Genomic DNA, 19,503 nt, shown 5'->3' with positions numbered 1-19,503 from the left:
ACGGTTAAATCACAGGTATTTCCCACCACACCAGAGCCACCTTTCCAGTGCTGGGTGCTGGAGGCAAGAACGGCAACAGGAAGTTCCTCAGGCCAGGGAGGGGGCCTAGAAGTTTCCACAGGCAGATTCCACCCATTTACCAAACTCCCCTAGACAACAGGGTCCCTAGATCAGAGTATTATCAGGTCTTCTCATTTTTCTTCCTAAATATCTTACCTAGTAAATCACTACCCCCAAACATAAGGGTACTCAATTTGTGCGTCAAGAAAGCAAATACTAGACCAGTTTCTCAGGGTATGTGGACCACTCTAATCAGAAGCATCTAGGAAGCCAATCCCAGGCTCACCAAACCCCAATCTCCATTTGTAACTACTTGGGGATTCCTGCAGACCAAGACCCCAAATGATTTCAAGGGATCAAAAAGCCCTCCAAACAAAAAGCCCATGTTAAGAACTGCTGGCATACCGGCCATAGGTTAGGCATGCTGCCAAGGAAAGGCCAAGTCAGTGTCCTCCATGTGAAGGTTCTAACGCCCCACTTTCCACTAGTAACAGGCAGCAGCAGTACAGGCTAGGCTAATGGCCCCGATCTGCTCTTCTCAGGGTTATTTGAAAAACTTCAGCCCTGATTAGCAGCCCTATTAGTATCCAGGAGATCTTAATAAGACTCCATGTTTCTGAGGGCAGAAAGAATGCCCTGCCTTGTCTGCAGTAAATGACTACCCATCACTGGCTCATCAGTCCCAAAGCCACAGGAGACGGTGGTAATGGTGGGAATATGGTTTATTAAGCTGTGCCTTAGTACAGGCGCTGGGGCTTGCCCATGGTGCTCTTAATGTACAAAGCCCGAACGTTCTGCCAATTTTTCTTGAGCAACGACACCAGGAAGTTGACAGCTAAGTGGATGTTGTACACAAGCTCATCATCTGTCATTTTCACGTGGCCAACAGCCACTGCCAGACACAGCACCTGTGGGGAGAGGAAGGTCAAATCAGGTTGGTGGCTAGATTCAAGAAAATGTGGAGTGGGCCCGTCTACAAGCCAGATGGCCCATCCCTATGACCTCCAGTGACCTAATGAGCAGTGCTCTGGCCCCAGACCAAGACCAGAGTTATTTGAAAAGCTTCAATCCTGTTAGGTGACTGTCACAAGTCCTAAGTATCCACAGAAATGCAAACCAGAGCTCCCACTTGGAGAACGTGGGTCAACTTCACCACTGTTCAACCTATGCAACTGGCTAGACCTTCTCACCTTCTTCATCTGGAACTTGATTGTGGACTTCACTTCATCAACTTTGGCCACCATGTTCTCATTGTGGGTCAGCAAGGAAGGGAACTTGCCGGCCTTATTCAGGCCTGGGCCCAGGATTCGTGGGATCTGCTTGATCAGAGACTCTGAAGCCAAAAAGGCATCATACTTCTTGGCTGGTAAAGAGAGGAAGCCGTTAGGACCTGGCCCCTGAAGACACCTCTAAACAGGGCTATGAGACAGCCGCAGAAGTGGCCTCTAACCAGCAATCTACCCCTTCCCCAGCTACCGAGTCTTTTTTTTTTTTGCGGTACGCGGGCCTCTCACTGTTGTGGCCTCTCCCGTTGCAGAGCACAGGCTCCGGACGCGCAGGCTCAGCGGCCATGGCTCACGGGCCCAGCCGCTCCGCGGCACGTGGGATCTTCCCGGACTGGGGCACGAACCCGTGTCCCCTGCATCGGCAGGCGGACTCTCAACCACTGCGCCACCAGGGAAGCCCAGCTACCGAGTCTTTTTAATCCTCTCCCCATTCCAGTATTATCTCCATCCTCTGGACTTTTACTGGCCCAACATTCACATGAAACCCGGTAGAAGTCCAGGCTGACTCACAATCCATCTTGCAATGAAAATGCTCACGCTAGTTAAGTCTGCCTGGTTTCAAATCCTGCCTTTTTAGCTACACAACTGGGTTACCTGTTTATCTGTAAAATGCTCAAATCACATTTTAACCTAAAGGTTAAAATGAAATATGGAAGTTTTAAGTAGAAATTTCAATTCAGAATGTACCAACACCTGACCTATCAATGTGACAGTTCTCGCTTGCTTAGAAAAGAACCACTGCCTGGCTTTCTTCCTCTATTAAATCCAATTCTCAAAGCAAAATAGAATTTTCACGTGGCTAAAAAATACCAGTCAAGTTAACCAACCACAGCAGATCCTTTCTGTCCTGACTCTACCCCACCATCACTTTAAAATCCAAGTGGCAGAAATACTCCTGTTCTACCACTCCAGTGAGAACTGCCTCCACCCTACCCCACATACAAAACCACACCATGATGGGTGGGTGGCCGGGGAAGAACCACACCAGGCACACTCACCCAGCTTCTTGACCAGTTTCTTATTCTTGTTGAGTTTCTTCAGGGCCTCGATGTCCATGTGGGGGATATCCACAGCCTTGGCCTCATCACAATGCTGCTGGTCCCCCAGAACACACACGGAAAACTTGGGGCGGGGAGTGGACTTAAGCCTGCATTTTGGGGAACAGTATAGGTCACACCCAGCCCCAGGTCCCAAGGGCAGGTGAAGGGGTCTGGGACCGCTGCAGTACTGAGCCTTACCCAGAGCGTCCGCATTCACCAACAGCTAGTTTGGCTTCTCAAACTAGCCGGCGGGCTCAGCCAAGGCCTCCCCACGCCTCCCCTCTTGTTTTAAGACCCAGGGTGGGGGTCCGTCCAGCCACGCCTGCCCGGAGCAGGGGGTCTGCACTACCCGAGCACTTCAGTGCCACACGTGCCTGGCCGCCTCGGGCTCAACAGGAGCCTGAAGGGAGGAGACAGGCATGGGGACACTGAGGGCTGGGTGGGATTAGAACGGTGCCAACCTGACGGTGCCCGAGAAGCGTTTGTCCTTCTGAGGGTCATAGTTCTTCAGGCTTATCTGAAGCTCCACCGTCTCCAAAAACCTTAAAAAAGCGTAACAAAGTTAACGGACCATCCGCGGCTTCCCAAAGCTGCCCTCCGCGGAAGTCCGCGCTTACTTCCGGCGCTTGCGCTGGTTCCCGTGCAGGACTTCCCGCACTGCCTCATAGAGGGTGTCTCGGGAGACTTTGCTGCTGCAAGAAGGAAACAAGACGAGCGATCAGGACCAGCGAGCAGTGGACCAATCCGTTGGAGTGTCAGAAGGCTCAGGCTCGGGGATGGTCCACGGAATACTCCCCGGGTATTCCGGACGCCAAGTGAGGCACTCTGGACCAGATGCAAACCCCGGGGAAGAGGGGCCCTACTGGCGGCCGGCCTTGGCACGCGAACTCCAACGCCAGGCCCGTAGGCCGAAGCCTGGCAAAAATGCCCCGCTACGAAGCATAAGCAAGGACCCCCGATTCCGCCCGTAGTGTCTCCCTCCCCACGGGAGCGCCCGGAGGCGCGGATGAGTACGGATATCACTCGAAGCGCCACTAACCTCATAGCTCCTGCCGCCGCGATAACCGGAAAAGGGACAACTCAGTTCGCGCACGCGCTCAAATAGGACCTGGTTATCGCGAGAGATGCCTTGTTCCCGCGGCTTCCCCCTTGAGAGCAGTCGGGTCGCTCAGTGCCGGGGGTGGGGCGCCGCGGCAGCCGCGTGTTGCACTGCTAGACCTACGCGGAGACCACAGAGCTGCGGCGGTCCCGGGCGCCCGTTGCCACCAGCAGCTGCCCAGGCCCTTAGGGAAGAGGCTGGGCCCAGGGCGGTGAGCTGCAGTAGTCACACTCCTGGGCGCCGCCCCGTGTCGGCCGCTGAGAGCGTGCAATTCCGACATGTTTGTCCCTTAAACCTCCACGCTTCCTCCTGACCTTAGCACCTGCTTCACTTCTCAAAAGCAGGCTTTGCTCCTGACCTCTCTCCCTCATCATCTTGTTCTAACGGGGGCTCGCGGCTTCTGAGGAAGTTGTGGGAAGGGAAATGTCGAGTTCTCTTCCCGGCGCCTCAGAGCCTGCGGTGGGGAGGAGCGGGTAAGGTTCTGTGATGAACTTTCACCTGATAGTTGACTCAGTAACATCTCCAGGTTGTGTCTTTTTGTTTGTTTGTTTTTTAAATATTTATTTTGGCTGTGCTGGATCTTCATTGTGGCATGTTTAGTTGCAGCATGTGTGATCTTATTTGCGGCATGCGAACTCTTAGTTGCAGCATGCATGTGGGATCTAGTTCCCTGCCCAGGGATCGAACCCAGGCCCTCTGCATTCGGAGCGCTGAGTCTTTCCCACTGGACCACCAAGGAAGTCCCCAGGTTAAGTGTTTACTATGAACAAGGCGCCTAGCTAAGTGCTGTGGGAATATAGTTGTAGAACACACAAGCCCACAGTATTGCACACCCTTTCTGTCTTTCCTGTCCAATAGGCCTCATCCTGTTCTCTGCTCACAGTAATCCCAGGAGCCCTTCAGATCCCTCCTCAAAAGCCATCATCTGCCCAAAAGTCTTCCCCAACTCCAGGCTGAGTTACTCTCACCCTCAAGCCCCCCTCCGCAGTGCAGGATGCACAGCCCACCCATGTACTCAACAGCTCTGATAGGGCTGGGGTGGGTGGTATCATACATGATCTGGCCCACAGAACTCTACCACCTTCCCCTCACCGAACATTTCCCTTGGAAAAAGATGCCCCTGTCACTGAGCAGGGTGGGGATGGCGTGGTATGTGTTTTCAGCAAACACCCAGAGTTAGTAGGAAGGCAGGCACTGCTTCTAATAAAACATTACTGAACTTCCTGCTTTTTATGAAATACCACTGATAAATTATTATTTAAGTCAGAAACAACACAGAGGATCATAACATACACTTGAGCACGAGAGATCTGTGCTAAACATACAGATCTCCCGGGGCTCCTGGAGCATCACTGTCGTCCACTCTGGGTCTGCTTTGACCCTACTGAGGCCTATCTTAACTCCTATTTTATTTATTATTATATTTTGGCCACATCTCACGGCATGCGGAACTCCCCCAACCAGGGATCCAACCCTCGTCCCCTGCAATGGAAGTGCAGAGTCTTAACCGCTGGACCATCAAGGAAGTCTGATGCCTATCTTAAAGTGTCTGTCCCCACAGCCTGAGGTAGAAATGACAAGGAGGCAGCCCAGGCTCAGCAGCTCTTGGTAATACAACTCACCCAGCCCCCTTAGCCCCAGACCCTTCCTGCTGGCTGGGAGGCCCAGATGGCCTCTCTGCAGCCTAGAGCAGGGAGACAGTTGACCCCTGGGATGGCCAGGCTCAGCCCTGACCCCCAGGCAAGGGGCAGGATGAGGTGCTCAGGGCAGAAGTGTCCTTCGGGAATCTGATGAGGGAGGTCCGGGAGGGTGGTCCCTTGGTGGATGGTCAGGGGGCCAGCTGTCTCAGGGCAGCCTGCAGGGACTTCTTCAGGAAAGTGGTATTGAGCTCCAGAACTGCAGCCAGGCCCAGCCTCTGGGGCTCACTGATCTGGAGAGAAGGAAGAATCATGTCTGGACTCCAGCAGCTGATCCCTCCCATCTCCCCTCTGCCCCTGGGCTCTGTTTAGTTAGAAGAGAGAAATCCAGGACACAAGGACAATAGGAGGAGATGACTCCCTGAGCAATCTATCCTCATTATCTCACCATGGTTAAGCAAGGTGTTTGGATTCAGGTAGACCTGGGGTCAAATACTAACTGCACAACGTACTATGTCAGCCATATTAAGAATGGTTGACAATTATTAGGTGCTTACTATGGGGCAGCACTTTATATGCATGACTTCATTTAATCCTCACAATCCTCCCATTTTACAGATGAGGAAACTGAGGTTCAGAGACACTCCACTGTGGCTGCCACATTCCTTCTGGGCCACTCTTTCTTCCCTGACCTGTTGCTGCAACCTCTGACCCATCTCTGCCCTGTACCTTCACTCTCCAATCCCCACTCCTTGCCAAGGCCAGAGGTTTCTCTACAGAATACAAATCTAATCAGGTCACTCCAGCTGAAGGCCCTGAGATAACCTCTGATGCCTCATATTGCAGGTCCTTCCAGGATCTACAGAGGGTCTTCAGAGGATCCAGGAGCTTCTTGAAATTGTGCATAAGATGTGTATTCATATTTCCATTTTTCTGGGAGGATGTATGCCTTTCACCAAATCATCACATAGGCCTGTGATCCCAAGAAAAGGGTTAAGAGCCAAGAGAAGACCTGGTCTTCAAGATAAAGTCCAAGCTCCTCACCATAACCTACAGGGCCCTCCATTAGATGCTACCATGACTTGGCAATGTGACCTCGGGCAAATTACTTTAACCTGTGTCTCAATTTCCTCACCTATAAAATGGAGCTAATAATAGTATCTTCTCATAGGACTAACACCTGGAATAAACTAGTGAGTTAACATATGCAAAGGGTTTAGAACGATGCCTGGAACATAGGAGGGGCTACAAGTATCAGCTCTCAGTATTTTAGCTCTCTAACTTCATCCCCTACAGCCATCTACTCTTGGGATTTTAGGCCTCAGCTACAATGATGTACCTGCAGATCCCCTGGGACATTGAGTGCTTACACCGTTTCTTTTGCCTGGAATGCCCTTTCCTTCATCTCCGCCCTTGACTACCACTCACCCTGTAAGAGTCAGGAAGCCTGTCCCAACTCCCAATCACAAACAAGGTTTAGTTGCCCCCTTTTCCTCTGTCATCAAATGCCCTGTGCATACCTTTCACCTGGCTCCTACCAGATATTACAATGAGCCAGTTATCATCTCTCTCCCCTCTCACTAACTGGGGGAGAGGGTCAAGTCCAGGACAGAAACTGTGATATGGTCACTGTTGATTCCTTAATGCCCCAGATAGCATCTGGCCCACAGCAGTGTTGGCTGGATGAATGAACTCCTAAGCAGTCTCACTCCCCTGTCTTGGGCTTGAACTTGTGGTTTCCAAGGCTAACACTCAGGGTTTTCTCCCTGACAAACATATACCCTCGTGGCAGGCTCAGAGCAGCAGGAGCAGCCCTCATGGCCCTACCAATACTCACATTGGCCCGATACTTGGTTACCACTGTCAGCATGAGCTTGGCATAGGCCATGGACGTGGTGGCTGCTGGCCCCTCTTTACAGAGTTTCTCCATCAACACACTGAACTTCTCAGAGGGCATCTCCACCTGCACACATTAGGAGATCAGACAGTAGCACAAGAAAGGACCCTGGATTCAACTCCCAACTCCATCACTTCCTAACCAGGTGACCCTGTGCAGGTCACTTAACTGAGACTCAGTTTCCACATCTATAAAATGGGGCTCATGATGTCAAACTCTGAAGACTGTGAAAAGGATTAAATGAGATTATGCACATAAAGCCTAGCACACAGGTCTCAAAAAATGGTGGCCACTGTTGCACAGGCTCAGATTAGGAGATGGGGGACAAGGATCCCTCGCCTGGCTTAGTGGTTGAAGATATAAAGGAGTGAGGTCCCAAGGGGGCACTGGCAGTATAATAACAACAGATCTTCATAGTCACAATTTAATAAACACTTATTATGCGTTAGGTACCACTCTGAGCATGTTACACCAATTATACCATTTAAACCTCACCCCAGTTTTATGTGGTAGGTGCTATCATCACTCCCCTTTTGCAGATGAGGAAACTGAGGCATAAAGAGGTTAAGTCAACTACCTACATTATAAACAAATGAGGCAGAATTTTAGGTACTGATATATGGAAAAACTGCCGAAATGTACTGTTAGATGAAAAAAGCAAAGTGCAGAGCACTGAGCTTGGTGTGTTACCATCTATGTAAAAGGCAGGGGAAAAGTAAATTTCACCATGTGTCCTTGTATATAGACAGCATCTCTGGAAGGGTTCCCCTGCAACTAGTAACACTGATTAGCCCTGCGGAGGGGAATCTCGGTGGCTGGGGAAAATTTTTTCACTATATCCTTTTAAGCGTTCAAAATTGTGAACATATGAATCTATTACCTATTCAAAAATAAATTAGGCACTGTCCCTGGCAGTCCACTGGTTAGGACTCCACGCTTCCACTTCAGGGGGCACGGGTTCAATCCCTGGTCGGGGAACTAGGATCCCGCATGCCATGCAGTGCGGCCAAAAAATAAATTAATTAAATTTAAAAATAAATTAAATTTACACACACACATCAAAAAATCCCTCCCCAAGGCCACACAGCTACTAAGAGGTAGAGCTGGGATTCACCATGCAGTCAGCTCTCTGCTACTGGCCTTTCAAGCCCCTGGACCCTCCCACTGTCACGGGCACCCTGCCGGAGGGCAGTCATCCTGCTTGCCCCTCCATCACTGAAGGGGTCAGACACCCAGGAGCTGCACACCCAGCCACAGCACTACAGCACTTCTTTGTCCACTCTTCCCCAAGGCAGCCTGCTCACCTGCCGCTCCAGGAGTGACTGCAACACCAAGAAAGTCTCTTCCTTCCAGGGCAGCTCCAAGATCTGTCTGCAAGGCACAGGCCCCAGTGAGGAAAGCTCAGCCTCCCACCTGAGCCTGAATATCTACTGCTCCTACCCCAAGGCAGGGCAAGGCCCTGGGGACAGCCAAGATCTCCAGCCAACAGAGGAAGTAGTCAGAGCCCCCCGATGCTGGTGGCCATCTAGCAGCCACTGCTGCAGAGCCCATACTCAGTGCTGGGAAGGCCACAGCCCAAGACCCCCGGGACCTGACACGAAGGATTTGGCAGTGAGAGGTACAAAGGTCCCCTGGAAAATAACCAGGAGTTGACAGTGCCTCCTGAGTTTGAAAGCGGAGGACGACCCAGGGAAGAGGAGGATGATGATGGGTGAGATGACACACAGGAGGCTTCCTAGAGAAGGCGAAACCTCCCTGCGGAACCCAGCCCACGGTGAGGTCCACTCCAGCTGCACCTACTGTCCTCAGCTTGTTTGGAAAAGCAGGATGTCACATGGAAACGGTGTGGCTTCTTGGGTGCACAGACTTGGGTTTGATCCCAGGCTTTTGCACTTGCTGGCTGTGTGACCTTTGGCCACCTCCCTCAACCTCTCTGAGCTTCAGTTTTTCCATCTCTAAGGCGGCCACAGCACTTACCTCACAGGATTGCATGAAGACTAATGAAGTAATAAATCTAAAGCGCAGAGAAAGTGCTCAACAACTGGCGGCTGGTAGTATTTTTGCGACTGTCCCCTTCTCATGTTATACTTAGCATTTCATATTTCACGTTAGTGTCCAATGAGATCTCACCTACTCATTATTTCTACATGTCTGTATCTTGACTCCCCAATTTTGATACCTAAATTTAACACCAATTTAATAACAACATTTGAGCACTCACTAGGTGCCAAACACTGTGCCGAGGCCATGATATGCGTTATCACAGTTATTATCTAGAAAAACTCTACAGAGTTCATACATGGAAACAGGCTCAGAGAGATGCAATAACCTGTTTAAAACTCACACATTTAAATAAAAGGCAAGGTTGAGACCTGCAACCATGTCTGTCTGACTCCAGAGCCAGTGCTCTGAACCACTACGCCATGTTCCAACTACGCCAAGAACTCAAGAGCAGGAGTGCCAGCCTCTTTGCATTCCCGGGGGCACCTGGCACAGAAGACTGAAACCCTGGGCTTGGGAAGGTGCATGGGATGGCAACTAACAGGGGCCCACAGGTGGGAAGGCACAAGCCAGGCTCAGGACAGCGAGAGGGGGCAATGGCTGTGCCACTGCCTGTATTTCAGGCACGGGGCCTGGTACCCAGCCGGCTCCAAGTCCAGAATGCCAAGAGCAGGTTTGGCCAGAGGGAGGAGGTGCGGGTGGGGCCAGCGTGGAGCTTGTACACTCACCCCAGCATTAGAGCCTGCATGTCCGGCTCCAGGGCCTCGTCCTTTGTAAGGCAACACAGTAACTCTGTTTGAGCTGGACCTGGGTGGGCGACAGCAGAGGGGAAAAGTCTGGGAGCAGCTGGCAGGAGAGAATGGGGCTAGCAGGGAACAAAATGCCTGGCCCTTTACAGGTGGCATCGTCAGGGAAGCAACAGGTATCTTCATTTATTGAAAACTCAGCTCCTGCCAGGGCCACCCGGGGGGTGAAGGGTGCTGGGAACAGACAGGGAAGAGCTACCAGGCCTGGGGCCCATTCCAGAATTACCTATTCCTGGGGCTTGGAGCACAGGGCCAAGGAGGGCTCTGCAGACGGCGTAGGTGTACTTAGTACAGAAGGAGGTCAGGGCAGTTGTGAGCAAGCGGGAGGCTGAGGAAGTCAGGGAGAGAATCTACAGCCAACGGGGAAGAAAATATTAATTTCTTTCTTCTTCCTTCCTATCAGTGTTTATTGAACACGTATTTCAGAGGCTCACACATTACAGTACAGAGAAAAAAGAAGTTCTTTTATCTAGGACTCACATGGATCCACTCATTGGAAAGGACACATAGCTCCCTTCCCCAGCTCCCAAATCCCTGATCCCAAACCCCAAATCCCTTCCACTTCTCTAAGGATCTGGGGCCCAAGAGGGAGGAGTTAGATGCCAGGTGGGTAGATGGCCTAGGGGGTTATGCCCTTCCCTTGCCCCAGGCTCCCCAGACAAGCAGATGCATGCAAGGCTGGGGACCCCCTCTCCCACCCTACTGAGGGTTCAGACTGTCTCACTCACTGTCTCTGGCACTCCATGTGTATCCCAGCGCACCTACCCGTCCAAGGAAGAGGCTCCTGGTCAGCACAGTAGCATTGCTGAGGCTGAGGTCTGGTGAAAGGGCCAGCAGCCAGGTGCAGAGCTGCAGGAGACCTGTGTCCGAGAGCTGTGGGAGCTGCAGCTGGGCACACACCAGGTCCACCTGCCAAGGAGGAGGGAGGACACCGGGACACTCAGCCTGTCTCTGCTGGGCTGTCTCAATCCAACCGGGCAGCAGAAGGGGCGGGGCCAGGACACTCCAGGGTAAGGTAAGGTGGGGAGAGCTGCCCTACGGGGAGGAACCAAGGGCTAAAAGAAACCACTGAGGGTCACCCCTGCCCCTGAGACCAAAAAACCCAACAAAATCCCCTCCCCAAATTCCTACATGAGGCAGGGAAACACAAATTTAAATGGAGAGGGACCGTGTCCTCAGGGCCAGGCGGTTTTTCTGGACTCACCTGGCCAGGACTGCATTCGTGGAGAAGCTGCAGCTCAACTGGTGGGGTGCCCTCCAGCCCTTCCAACCCCTGGGAAGGCAAATCCCATGTTAGGACCTGCAGAGCCCTCAGTGACAAGTCACTGAGGCCACCCCTTCAATTGGCAGAGTGGATGGCTAAGGACCCCAGAAGGTGCTACTAGAAGAGAGGAACTTGCCTGGAATTAGAACCTGTCTCAGGTTAGACAACATACTTGGACCAAGAAAAGCCTTTGCAGGGACTGTCCTCAGACCTTCATTCCAACCCCCTCACCCAAACAGCCTGTGCCTCACTGCACTGGGGCTTCCCTGGGCACAGCTGGGGTCCAGGCAGGGGGCGGAAGAAGGGTTATGGGTAGCAGAGTAGGGCCAGTCACCTTCCCGAGGGTCTTGAGCAGCTGCTGCAGCCTGGGAACTTGTTCCTGCAGAGGAGAGCCCAGTCACTGCCATGTCCCCACCCACGCAGCATGGCCCCCAACCCAGACCCAGCCCCCTCTCTGAGAAGGCCCCAGGTCAGTGGGCACTAGCGGGCAAAGATGACTCAAGAGAGCCAGAACGTAAACCTTGCAAAGTGCTTAAAGAACTCAAACTAGACAAGACCTATGTAAACCCAACTGAACAGACTTGTCTTCTCTGCATACATCCTAATGGGGGCAGACCCAGGCCTTGGGCTGGGAGGACAGGCTGGATGCTGGTATGATTCCCCCATTCCCATAAGATGGGTGGCAGGGGTAGCTCCAGAGCCTTTCCTCTTCCATGGTACCCTTAACCTCACACTATTGATCATTAGGTCAAGGGCTCCCACCTCCAGTAACTCCTATCCCCACCCCCTCCTCTGTAGAATCTGTGGAGCAGAAACTACATTCCCTCAACCCCACCTCCTTCCCCTTGCTCCACGGACTACAGTCATCCGAGGTGGGACACAGTATCCCAACCGGCTTAACCCCCCCATTCCTGAAGAATCATTCGAAAGCAGCCTCCTCACCCTAGTACCTGGATAGCTCTGGGCAACTCCAAACTCTCAGGTAGGCCCTTAGCATCCTCTAGACTCTGACCAGCCTCACTGGGCTTAGCCCCCAAAACAGGCTGGTTCTTAATGGACGATGCACCTCCTCCATTGGCCAGGGATTCCAAAGATTCATGTTCAGGTCTGTTTTCCTCATGACTTTCTTCTTCTTCCTTTTCCAACCACCGGAGCCTTTTGGGGGCCCTCTCCCCCTCAGGACTGGCAGGCTCTTCCTCCGCTTCCTTTCTGCGTTTCCCAGGCCGCTGGGAGTCCTTGTCCTCCTCCTGTTCTGTCCCTTCGGGTTCTGGAGCCTGGGGCAACTTCAACTTCCTGCCCCCTTGGCCCAGCTGCCTACACAGGCCTCGGAGCTGTCTCTGGCACCTTTTAGACAGTGGGGACACTCCCTCAGTGGAGATCCCAACACCCAGATCCCTTCGCAGAAATTCCCCAAGGGCCCGGAGCCAGGGATCAGGGTCGGGGCTTGGATCCTGCTGCACAATCTGCAGCACAGGGTGGAGACTGCTTTCGGGCAGCGACGGCCAAACAGCCATCAGTAGGGACATCAGGTTCCTCTGGCATAACGGGGGCAATCGCAGCAGCAGTGGTTTCCTGGGTAGCAGAGGGAGAACAAGCAGTTAAGAGTGTCTTGCTGAAAGGAACATAGGGCAGACTGGGTAGCGCTAGAGGCTAGATGGCACCGGACAGACGGGGGCGCTGGTGGGCAGTACCTGCGAGTCGGCATGGAAGTCATTCAACAAGTGGGCATCTATTCTACACTACACTAGGCCCTGCTCTTTGACATCTCCTATTTCAGCTCAGAAATTCACGTTGAAGCCTACCCTATAATAGATCCATGCTTGTTTTATGTAAAAAAGAAAAAGAAGCCCTTTCCCAAACTTTACGTAAAAATAATACTCCAGAATACTGAGCAACGCTTAGCCTGCAGACCTGTGCTCCCCTTCGCAGTCCCCTGGAACTCACAGGGTCACATCTGTCCAGCTCTGATGTTCCTTTCACTGAACTGAGTTCCTGAGAGGCAGAAGCAGTGTCTCTTTCCTCTGTGTCCCAGTATCCAGCACAACACCAGCCTAAAGCAGGCACTTGGTGCACATTTATTGACTGAATTAAATCTCTGAGAATAAGTTTCACAGATCAGCAAGACTGCTGTGGACAGAGCAAAGTAGCCATCTGTAACGTGACAAAGGCACGAATGCAGATGCTATGTGACCTGAGGCTTGCTGGAGTGGCAAGCAGGTCATGAGTGCATCTAGCCCACCACCCATCACGCCTCTGCACCTCTGTATACATGACTTTGTGGGGCTGCTTGGCATCACACACAGAGGCACTTGGGATATATAAGAGAGGAACGAAACCTTTTATTTTTTTGTGGAGAAAAAACACTAATGAGAGAAAAAACTAGAGTAAAAGTTAAAAAGATCGTCAATTTGTGGTGGAGGATACTGAAGTAGAGAAGTCGGGAAGAGCCTACTCCAAGGACTTTTACCATTTTTGTGCATGGATTCCCTTATCAGAATAAGAGGGTTAAATGCATAAAATACATAGCATTACAAAAGAAAACAATTATACTGCAGTACAGTTCTATCCAGGGACCGCAGGTTACGTTCCATTCCCCTTACTCTGTCCAGAAAGAGCCAGACCATTGGGTAAACATTTCCAGAGCATCCAATTTGCGGATTCAGAAAATTCTATTGAAAGAAATTCAAGATGGAGTGTGGGAAGAAAATAATAGAACTTCTATTTCTATTCATCTAAAACATAAAAAATGAAGTATTACAAATATTTAAAATATGGATTGGCCCTCCATATTCCAGTGTCCAACCCAATTCTTAGGGAGGGGTATTCAAGGAGAGTGGGAGGCCTGCTCTTCAGCCCCCTAGAGGCTGAAGGTGGCACCTCACTACGTTACTTTCTGTATTTTACTTAACTAGATAGTTAAGTGCACCTATGGACGCTGTATTATCTTTCTTAACAAAACGAACCCTCACAAAATGGACACATGGCTTACAAGGATGTCAGAAAAGAAACTGACTACCAGTAGGGGAAGCACAACCTAATTCAAAAATGGTAGAGCTGACACTTCTGCTCCTAGTAGGGATTCTTAGCCACATAAAGAGGGGGAAAAAGTTCAAAGTCACCCAAAAGACTAAAAATTATCAAGAACACCATCCTCAAGGTAAGAGATCTTCCCCTAAACTGTATATTATGCTTTGAAAAACTGATAATATAAAGCCAGCATGATCAGATGTTTATTGTCATTTACCACGTTTAAAATTTCTATTTATGGGGACTTCCCTGGTGTCGCAGTGGTTAGGAGTCCGCCTGCCAATGCAGGGGACACGGATTCCATCCCTGGTTCAGGAAGATCCCACATGCCGCAGAGCAACTAAGCCCGTGCGCCACAACTCCTGAGCCTGCATGCCACAACTACTGAAGCCTGCGCACCTAGAGCCCGTGCTCCGCAACGAGAAGCCACCGCAATGAGAAGCCCGCGCACTGCAATGAAGAGTAGCCCCTGCTCTCCGAAACTGGAGAGAGTCCGCGTGCAGCAACGAAGACCCAACACAGCCATAAATAAATAAAAATAAAATTTTAAAAATTTTCTATTTATGTATACTTGACAATGTACGTATTTTAACACACGTGTACTCTTGACCTATACTGGAGGTAAGAGATGGAAGTGTGTGATTAAAATTAGTTAGAATCCACTGACATAATTATTCATTTACACCCAACCGAGGGCAGGTGTCCTTCGTCTAGGTAAGACCAGTACCTACGCTATGAGGGTCTGCCGAAGGCCCCGCCTCACAGGGCGCGCGGCAGGGACCCGCTCTCGGGGCAAGTATTTCACCTCTCTGTGCCTCGGTCTTCTCATCTAGAGAAGTAGGTAGCGCCAGCCCCTGCCTCACACCACCGTGGAGGATGACGGGCGGCGCCCCGAGCTACGCCAGCGGCCGCCGCGACCAGCAGGACAGGAGGAACGCGGGCGGACAACTTACAGCTCCAGGCGACAGTCCGGGCCCTCCACTACTGGCTCCTCCCGGCACAGCGCCTCGAAGACGCGGTCCCAGCCGAAGGGCTCCCCTCCGCGGCCGCTCAGAGCCCGCAGCACCCCCAAGCCGCGCCGCGCCCCGTCGGGCCCCGCCTGCAGCGTCTGCAGCAGGAGGCGGGCGGGGGCCTCTAGGTGCGCCCAGGGCGCCGGCTCCGCGCCCTCAGCCTGAGCGGGTGCCGCCTCCGGGGCCTCCATACCCGGGGCCAGGGAGCCGCTCTGCCCCGAGCTCTGGTTTCGGGCCTCAGCTCCGGGGCCTGGGGAAAGGGAGGCGGACGACAGCGCCGGCCCTGATGCTGCGGCCGGCCCCTTCCTGCGCGCGCCACATTCCCTCCTCAGCGTTCGGGGAGGCTCTCGGACTCGCACCCCGCCAGCGCGCGAAACTAGATCTGTCAGAAAGCAAAGGAACGGGGAAGTGCGGCCGGGTCTGGGCGCAAGGGCAGGCCGGAAGGGGCAGGTAGGATAGGAGTAGGGAGGCGGGGCGAAGGCCGAGTGCAGATCTGCTGATGAGGCGGGACCAGAGTGGGGGCGGTGCCACTAGGAAATCGGTTAGTGGGCGGGGTCATGCAAGAGATAGAGTGGGGCGGGGCTTGATGGAGGATGGGTCCTCTGCGGCTGACCCTAACCTTGCTTCCTCCACCGATCGCTGAAGTAAGTGAGGGGGCGGGCGTACAGAATGGATATCAGGGATCCTGCTGGTTGTACTTCAGGATCCAAGCATCATTTAATTTCAGCTGACGCCCATGTTGCCTATAGATCATGGGCTTTGCCATAGGATTTGATCATAATTTACCATAACGTCACCTCTTCCACAGGCCATCAACTGGCATCACTGGGGTTTCAGTCCTCTCCAGAAATGTTCGATCTACTAATACACCCGAGAATGGAGTCGCAGTAAAACCTAATGCCATCGATATGGCCAAAGGCATTCCTGTAAACTTCCTCCCTAAGATCAAGAAGTGGCCTTGCTCTGGTTGTTTATAAGGGACCAAGAGTGCCTCCAATTCCCAGGGTTTTGGTTTAAGGAAATCTGCTGGAGGAGGCAGGCTTTCAGCGAAGGGAGGGACCATAGCAGAGGATAGGAATAAAGGCAGAGGGGAGAAGAGCCCCACAGCACCCCATAAACCCTCCTTTGGGTGTCAGCTTGTATTTCCATCCTCCCAGCTTCTGCTGCCATGCACACATCCACTCAATCAATAAATCTTTACTGAGCACCTAGCGCTCAGGATGCAGGGAACAAAATAACTACCTTTGCCCTCATTGTTGCTGACCCTCAATTGAGGAGAGACAGACAACTAAGTAAGTAAACAATAGAATGTTTGTTTGTGATAAGTGCTTTCAAGGATATAGCAGGGAAGGGAGATAGAGTGAGGTAGTTTTAAATAGGTGGTCAGGCAAGAGTGCACTTGCTGGGGAGTAACAGGAGAGGTAACCAGACCAGATCTTGTGAGGCCTTGACATCATAGAGAGGAATTTGTCTTTCACCCTGAATAGTATGGGAAGCCATAGGCATATTTTATTTTATTTATTTATTTTTTTTGTGGTACGCGGGCCTCTCACTGCCGCAGCCTCTCCCGTTGCAGAGCACAGGCTCCAGACGCTCAGGCTCAGCGGCCATGGCCCACGGGCCCAGCCGCTCTGCGGCTTGTGGGATCCTCCCGGACCGGGGCACGAACCCGTGTCCCCCGCATCGGCAGGCGGACTCCCAACCACTGCGCCACCAGGGAAGCCCCATAGAAATATTTTGAACTGGATCTGATTTCCATTAGAGCCAAATTTTTTATTTTTTCCAAAATGATTTCAAGGGAGGGACTTCCCTGGTGGTCCAGTGGTTAAGAATCATCTTGCAATGCAGGGGATGCCGGTTCGATCCCTGGCTGGGGAACTAAGATCCCACATGCCACAGGACAACTAAGCCCGCGTGCCACAACTACTGAGCCCGCACACCACAACTAGAGAGCCCGTGTACTACAGCTACAGAGCTCATGAGCTCTGGAGCCCATGCACCACAACTAGAGAGAAGCCCACACACTGAAAGGAAGAGCCTGTGTATCGCAACAAAAGATCCCGCGTGCTGCAACTAAGACCTGATGCAGCCAAAAAATAAAATAAAATATTTTAAAAATGATTTTAAGGGCTTCCCTGGTGGTGCAGTGGTTGAGAGTCCGCCTGCCAATGCAGGGGACATGGGTTCGTGCCCCAGTCCAGGAAGATCCCATATGCTGCAGAGTGGCTAGGCCCGTGAGCCATGGCCACTGAACCTGCGCGTCTGGAGCCTGTGCTCTCCAACGGGAGAGGCCACAACGGTGAGAGGCCCGCATACTGCAAAAAAAAAAAAAAAAAAAAAGATTTTAAGAGAGCTGTTGGAAAAGAGTACGGAGTATTTCTTAAATCAGTGGTCCCCAAAATTTTTGTCACCAGGGACCGGTTTCACAGAAGACAATTTTTCCACGGATGGGGGTGGGGGTGGGGTGGATGGTTTGGGGATGACTCAAGCGCATTACATTTATTGTGCACTTTATTTCTATTATTATTACACTGTAATATATAATGAAACAATGATACAACTCACCATAATGCAGAATCAGTGGGAGCCCTGAGCTTGTTTTCCTGCAACTAGATGGTCCCATCTGGGGGTGACGGGAAACAGTGACACCCGAAGTGTGTTGCTTATGTCCAGTCTACTCCATTAGGTGCGGCTTCATCGTCACTTGCCACTCACTGATGGAGTTTTGATATGAGTCTGCAAGCAGTTGATTTATTATGGTCTCTGTGCAGTCAAACCCCTCTGCTATTGATAATCTGTATTTTCAGCTGCTCCCCAGCGCTAGCATCACCGCCTCAGCTCCACCTCAGATCACCAGGCATTAGAGTCTCATAAGGAGCGCGCAACCTAGATCCCTCGCATGCGCAGTTCACAGTAGGGTTCGAGCCCCTCTGAGAATCTAATGCCACCGCTGATCTGACAGGAGGCGGAGCTCAGGCGGTAATGTGAGCCACGGGGAGCGGCTGTAAACACAGATGAATCTTCGCACGGCTCACCTCCTGCTCTGCGGCCTGGTTCCTAACAGGCCACGGACTGGTATCGGTCCGTGGCCCGGGGGGTGGGGACCTCTGTCTTAGATAGTGCCTGCTTTGCAAAGGGCAAAAGAGTAGGAAATAAGTTTCTTCCAGGAACCTCTATCTCAGTTTATCAGTTCTAACTTCATAGGAGATGGTTTTGGTCTTCAAATGACCAAATGATGTTGGGGGCAAAGGGGTGGAGGCCCTGATAAGTAGTGGGCGGGGCCAAGAATGCTAAACAGCCTTCAATGCCCTGCCCATCCTCAACTCCAGCCTTATCGTGGTGGCTCTGGTTCATGCCCACCAGGGTCTGCATTCTAGCCAATGGGAAGGAGAATAGGGAGAAAACTTCCAAGTGTGGTTCTTGAACCACACTTGGAATCCACAAGGATTCCAAGGGGGAATCCTTGAGACCCTTTCACGGGATCTCTGACATTACTATTTTTATAATACCTACATTATTTGCCCTTTCTGTTCTCATTCTCTTATGAGCATAAAGTGAAGTTTTCCAAAGGCTAAGTGACAGGTGATATTGCAACAGATTAAATGCAGAAGAAACCCTTGGTGGGGGTAGGGGTAAGGGTGCACCTGGGCTATAAGCAGACACTCTTCAGACACCAGCAGTGATGGCTTAGGTGCACTTTATTGGTTTTCTTTCAGAATCCTTCTACAAAAGAGTAAAGTTAAAAACCAAGTCCCTGGCAAGAGGGTGAGAACCCTTCCTCTTTCCCGAGAGCCATCCCCCCTCCCCATGTTCCCCAGCTGTGTCACTGCTGCAGTTCATGGGTGTGGGGCACTTGCTACTTTCATCCCCCACCAAGCTCCAAAGGGAAAAGACCTACCACCTGGCAACCCCTGCCCCTCAGCCCCATCACCCCACACGTTGATCCTGGTTACAGGAGGCAGTGGTAAGAACTGTTGGGGCCCAGGAGGAGTTCTGAACCCCAGAAGGCCATGGTCAGGGCACAGTCCACGAAGAACACTTCCTCCTCTGGCTCGGTGCCCCCTAGGAACGCTGTTTTGCCCACCACCTGAGAGTAGAAAAAGAAATCAGTGAAAACCCCTCAGCTTCGACCCCAGTTGTATGTGGTACAGGGGAATCAAGGCTGACACATAAGGTTAGGCAGGTTGTACGTAGCACAAAGGTACCACATCTAAGCAGGCACCATTAATGTCATAGACATCATACATAGGTTTTACATTTATCACAGACATTTATTATAAACCATGGCCAGCAGCCTCCCCGACCCCTTATCCCTGCTGTTACCACCTCACTCACAGAGGCCAGCTGCATACTCCCGGGCCAGGGAGGATCAGAAG

General features: G+C 51.8%; 2 protein-coding genes across 8 annotated transcripts; both read right to left on the bottom strand.

The window, feature by feature from the left end:
- Window positions 1-764: 764 nt before the first annotated feature.
- On the bottom strand, window positions 765-3,488 carry RPL10A (ribosomal protein L10a). The gene is made up of 6 exons (XM_030870976.2): window positions 3,426-3,488; window positions 3,004-3,078; window positions 2,848-2,928; window positions 2,345-2,493; window positions 1,251-1,423; window positions 765-968 (listed from the first exon to the last, which is right to left on the bottom strand). The coding sequence occupies exons 1-6, from the start codon at window positions 3,428-3,430 to the stop codon at window positions 798-800; spliced, it is 654 nt and encodes a 217-aa protein (XP_030726836.1). The 5' UTR covers window positions 3,431-3,488; the 3' UTR covers window positions 765-797.
- Window positions 3,489-5,273: 1,785 nt separating this feature from the next.
- FANCE (FA complementation group E) lies at window positions 5,274-15,618 on the bottom strand. Of its 7 annotated transcripts, XR_009565976.1 has the most exons (11): window positions 15,071-15,618; window positions 12,041-12,662; window positions 11,425-11,469; window positions 11,031-11,099; window positions 10,592-10,735; window positions 10,053-10,176; window positions 9,749-9,827; window positions 8,324-8,390; window positions 7,900-7,997; window positions 6,960-7,085; window positions 5,274-5,415 (listed from the first exon to the last, which is right to left on the bottom strand). XR_009565976.1 is itself a non-coding variant. In XM_030870977.2 (10 exons), exons 1-10 carry the CDS (start codon window positions 15,316-15,318, stop codon window positions 5,314-5,316), a joined length of 1,626 nt encoding a protein of 541 aa, XP_030726837.1. In that variant the 5' UTR covers window positions 15,319-15,618; the 3' UTR covers window positions 5,274-5,313. The 7 variants fall into 7 exon arrangements, 4 of the variants coding, with proteins under 4 accessions (XP_030726837.1, XP_060164614.1, XP_030726840.1 ...); XR_004042543.2 differs by lacking the exon at window positions 7,900-7,997 and having other exon boundaries at window positions 8,324-8,386; XM_030870977.2 differs by lacking the exon at window positions 7,900-7,997.
- Window positions 15,619-19,503: the final 3,885 nt, after the last annotated feature.

This window comes from Globicephala melas, chromosome 11, assembly GCF_963455315.2.
Source record: "Globicephala melas chromosome 11, mGloMel1.2, whole genome shotgun sequence".
In the NCBI taxonomy this organism is placed as follows: domain Eukaryota; kingdom Metazoa; phylum Chordata; class Mammalia; order Artiodactyla; family Delphinidae; genus Globicephala; species Globicephala melas.
The sequence above is the reverse complement of the archived record's forward strand: the minus strand, read 5'-3'. Positions and strand labels throughout refer to the sequence as shown.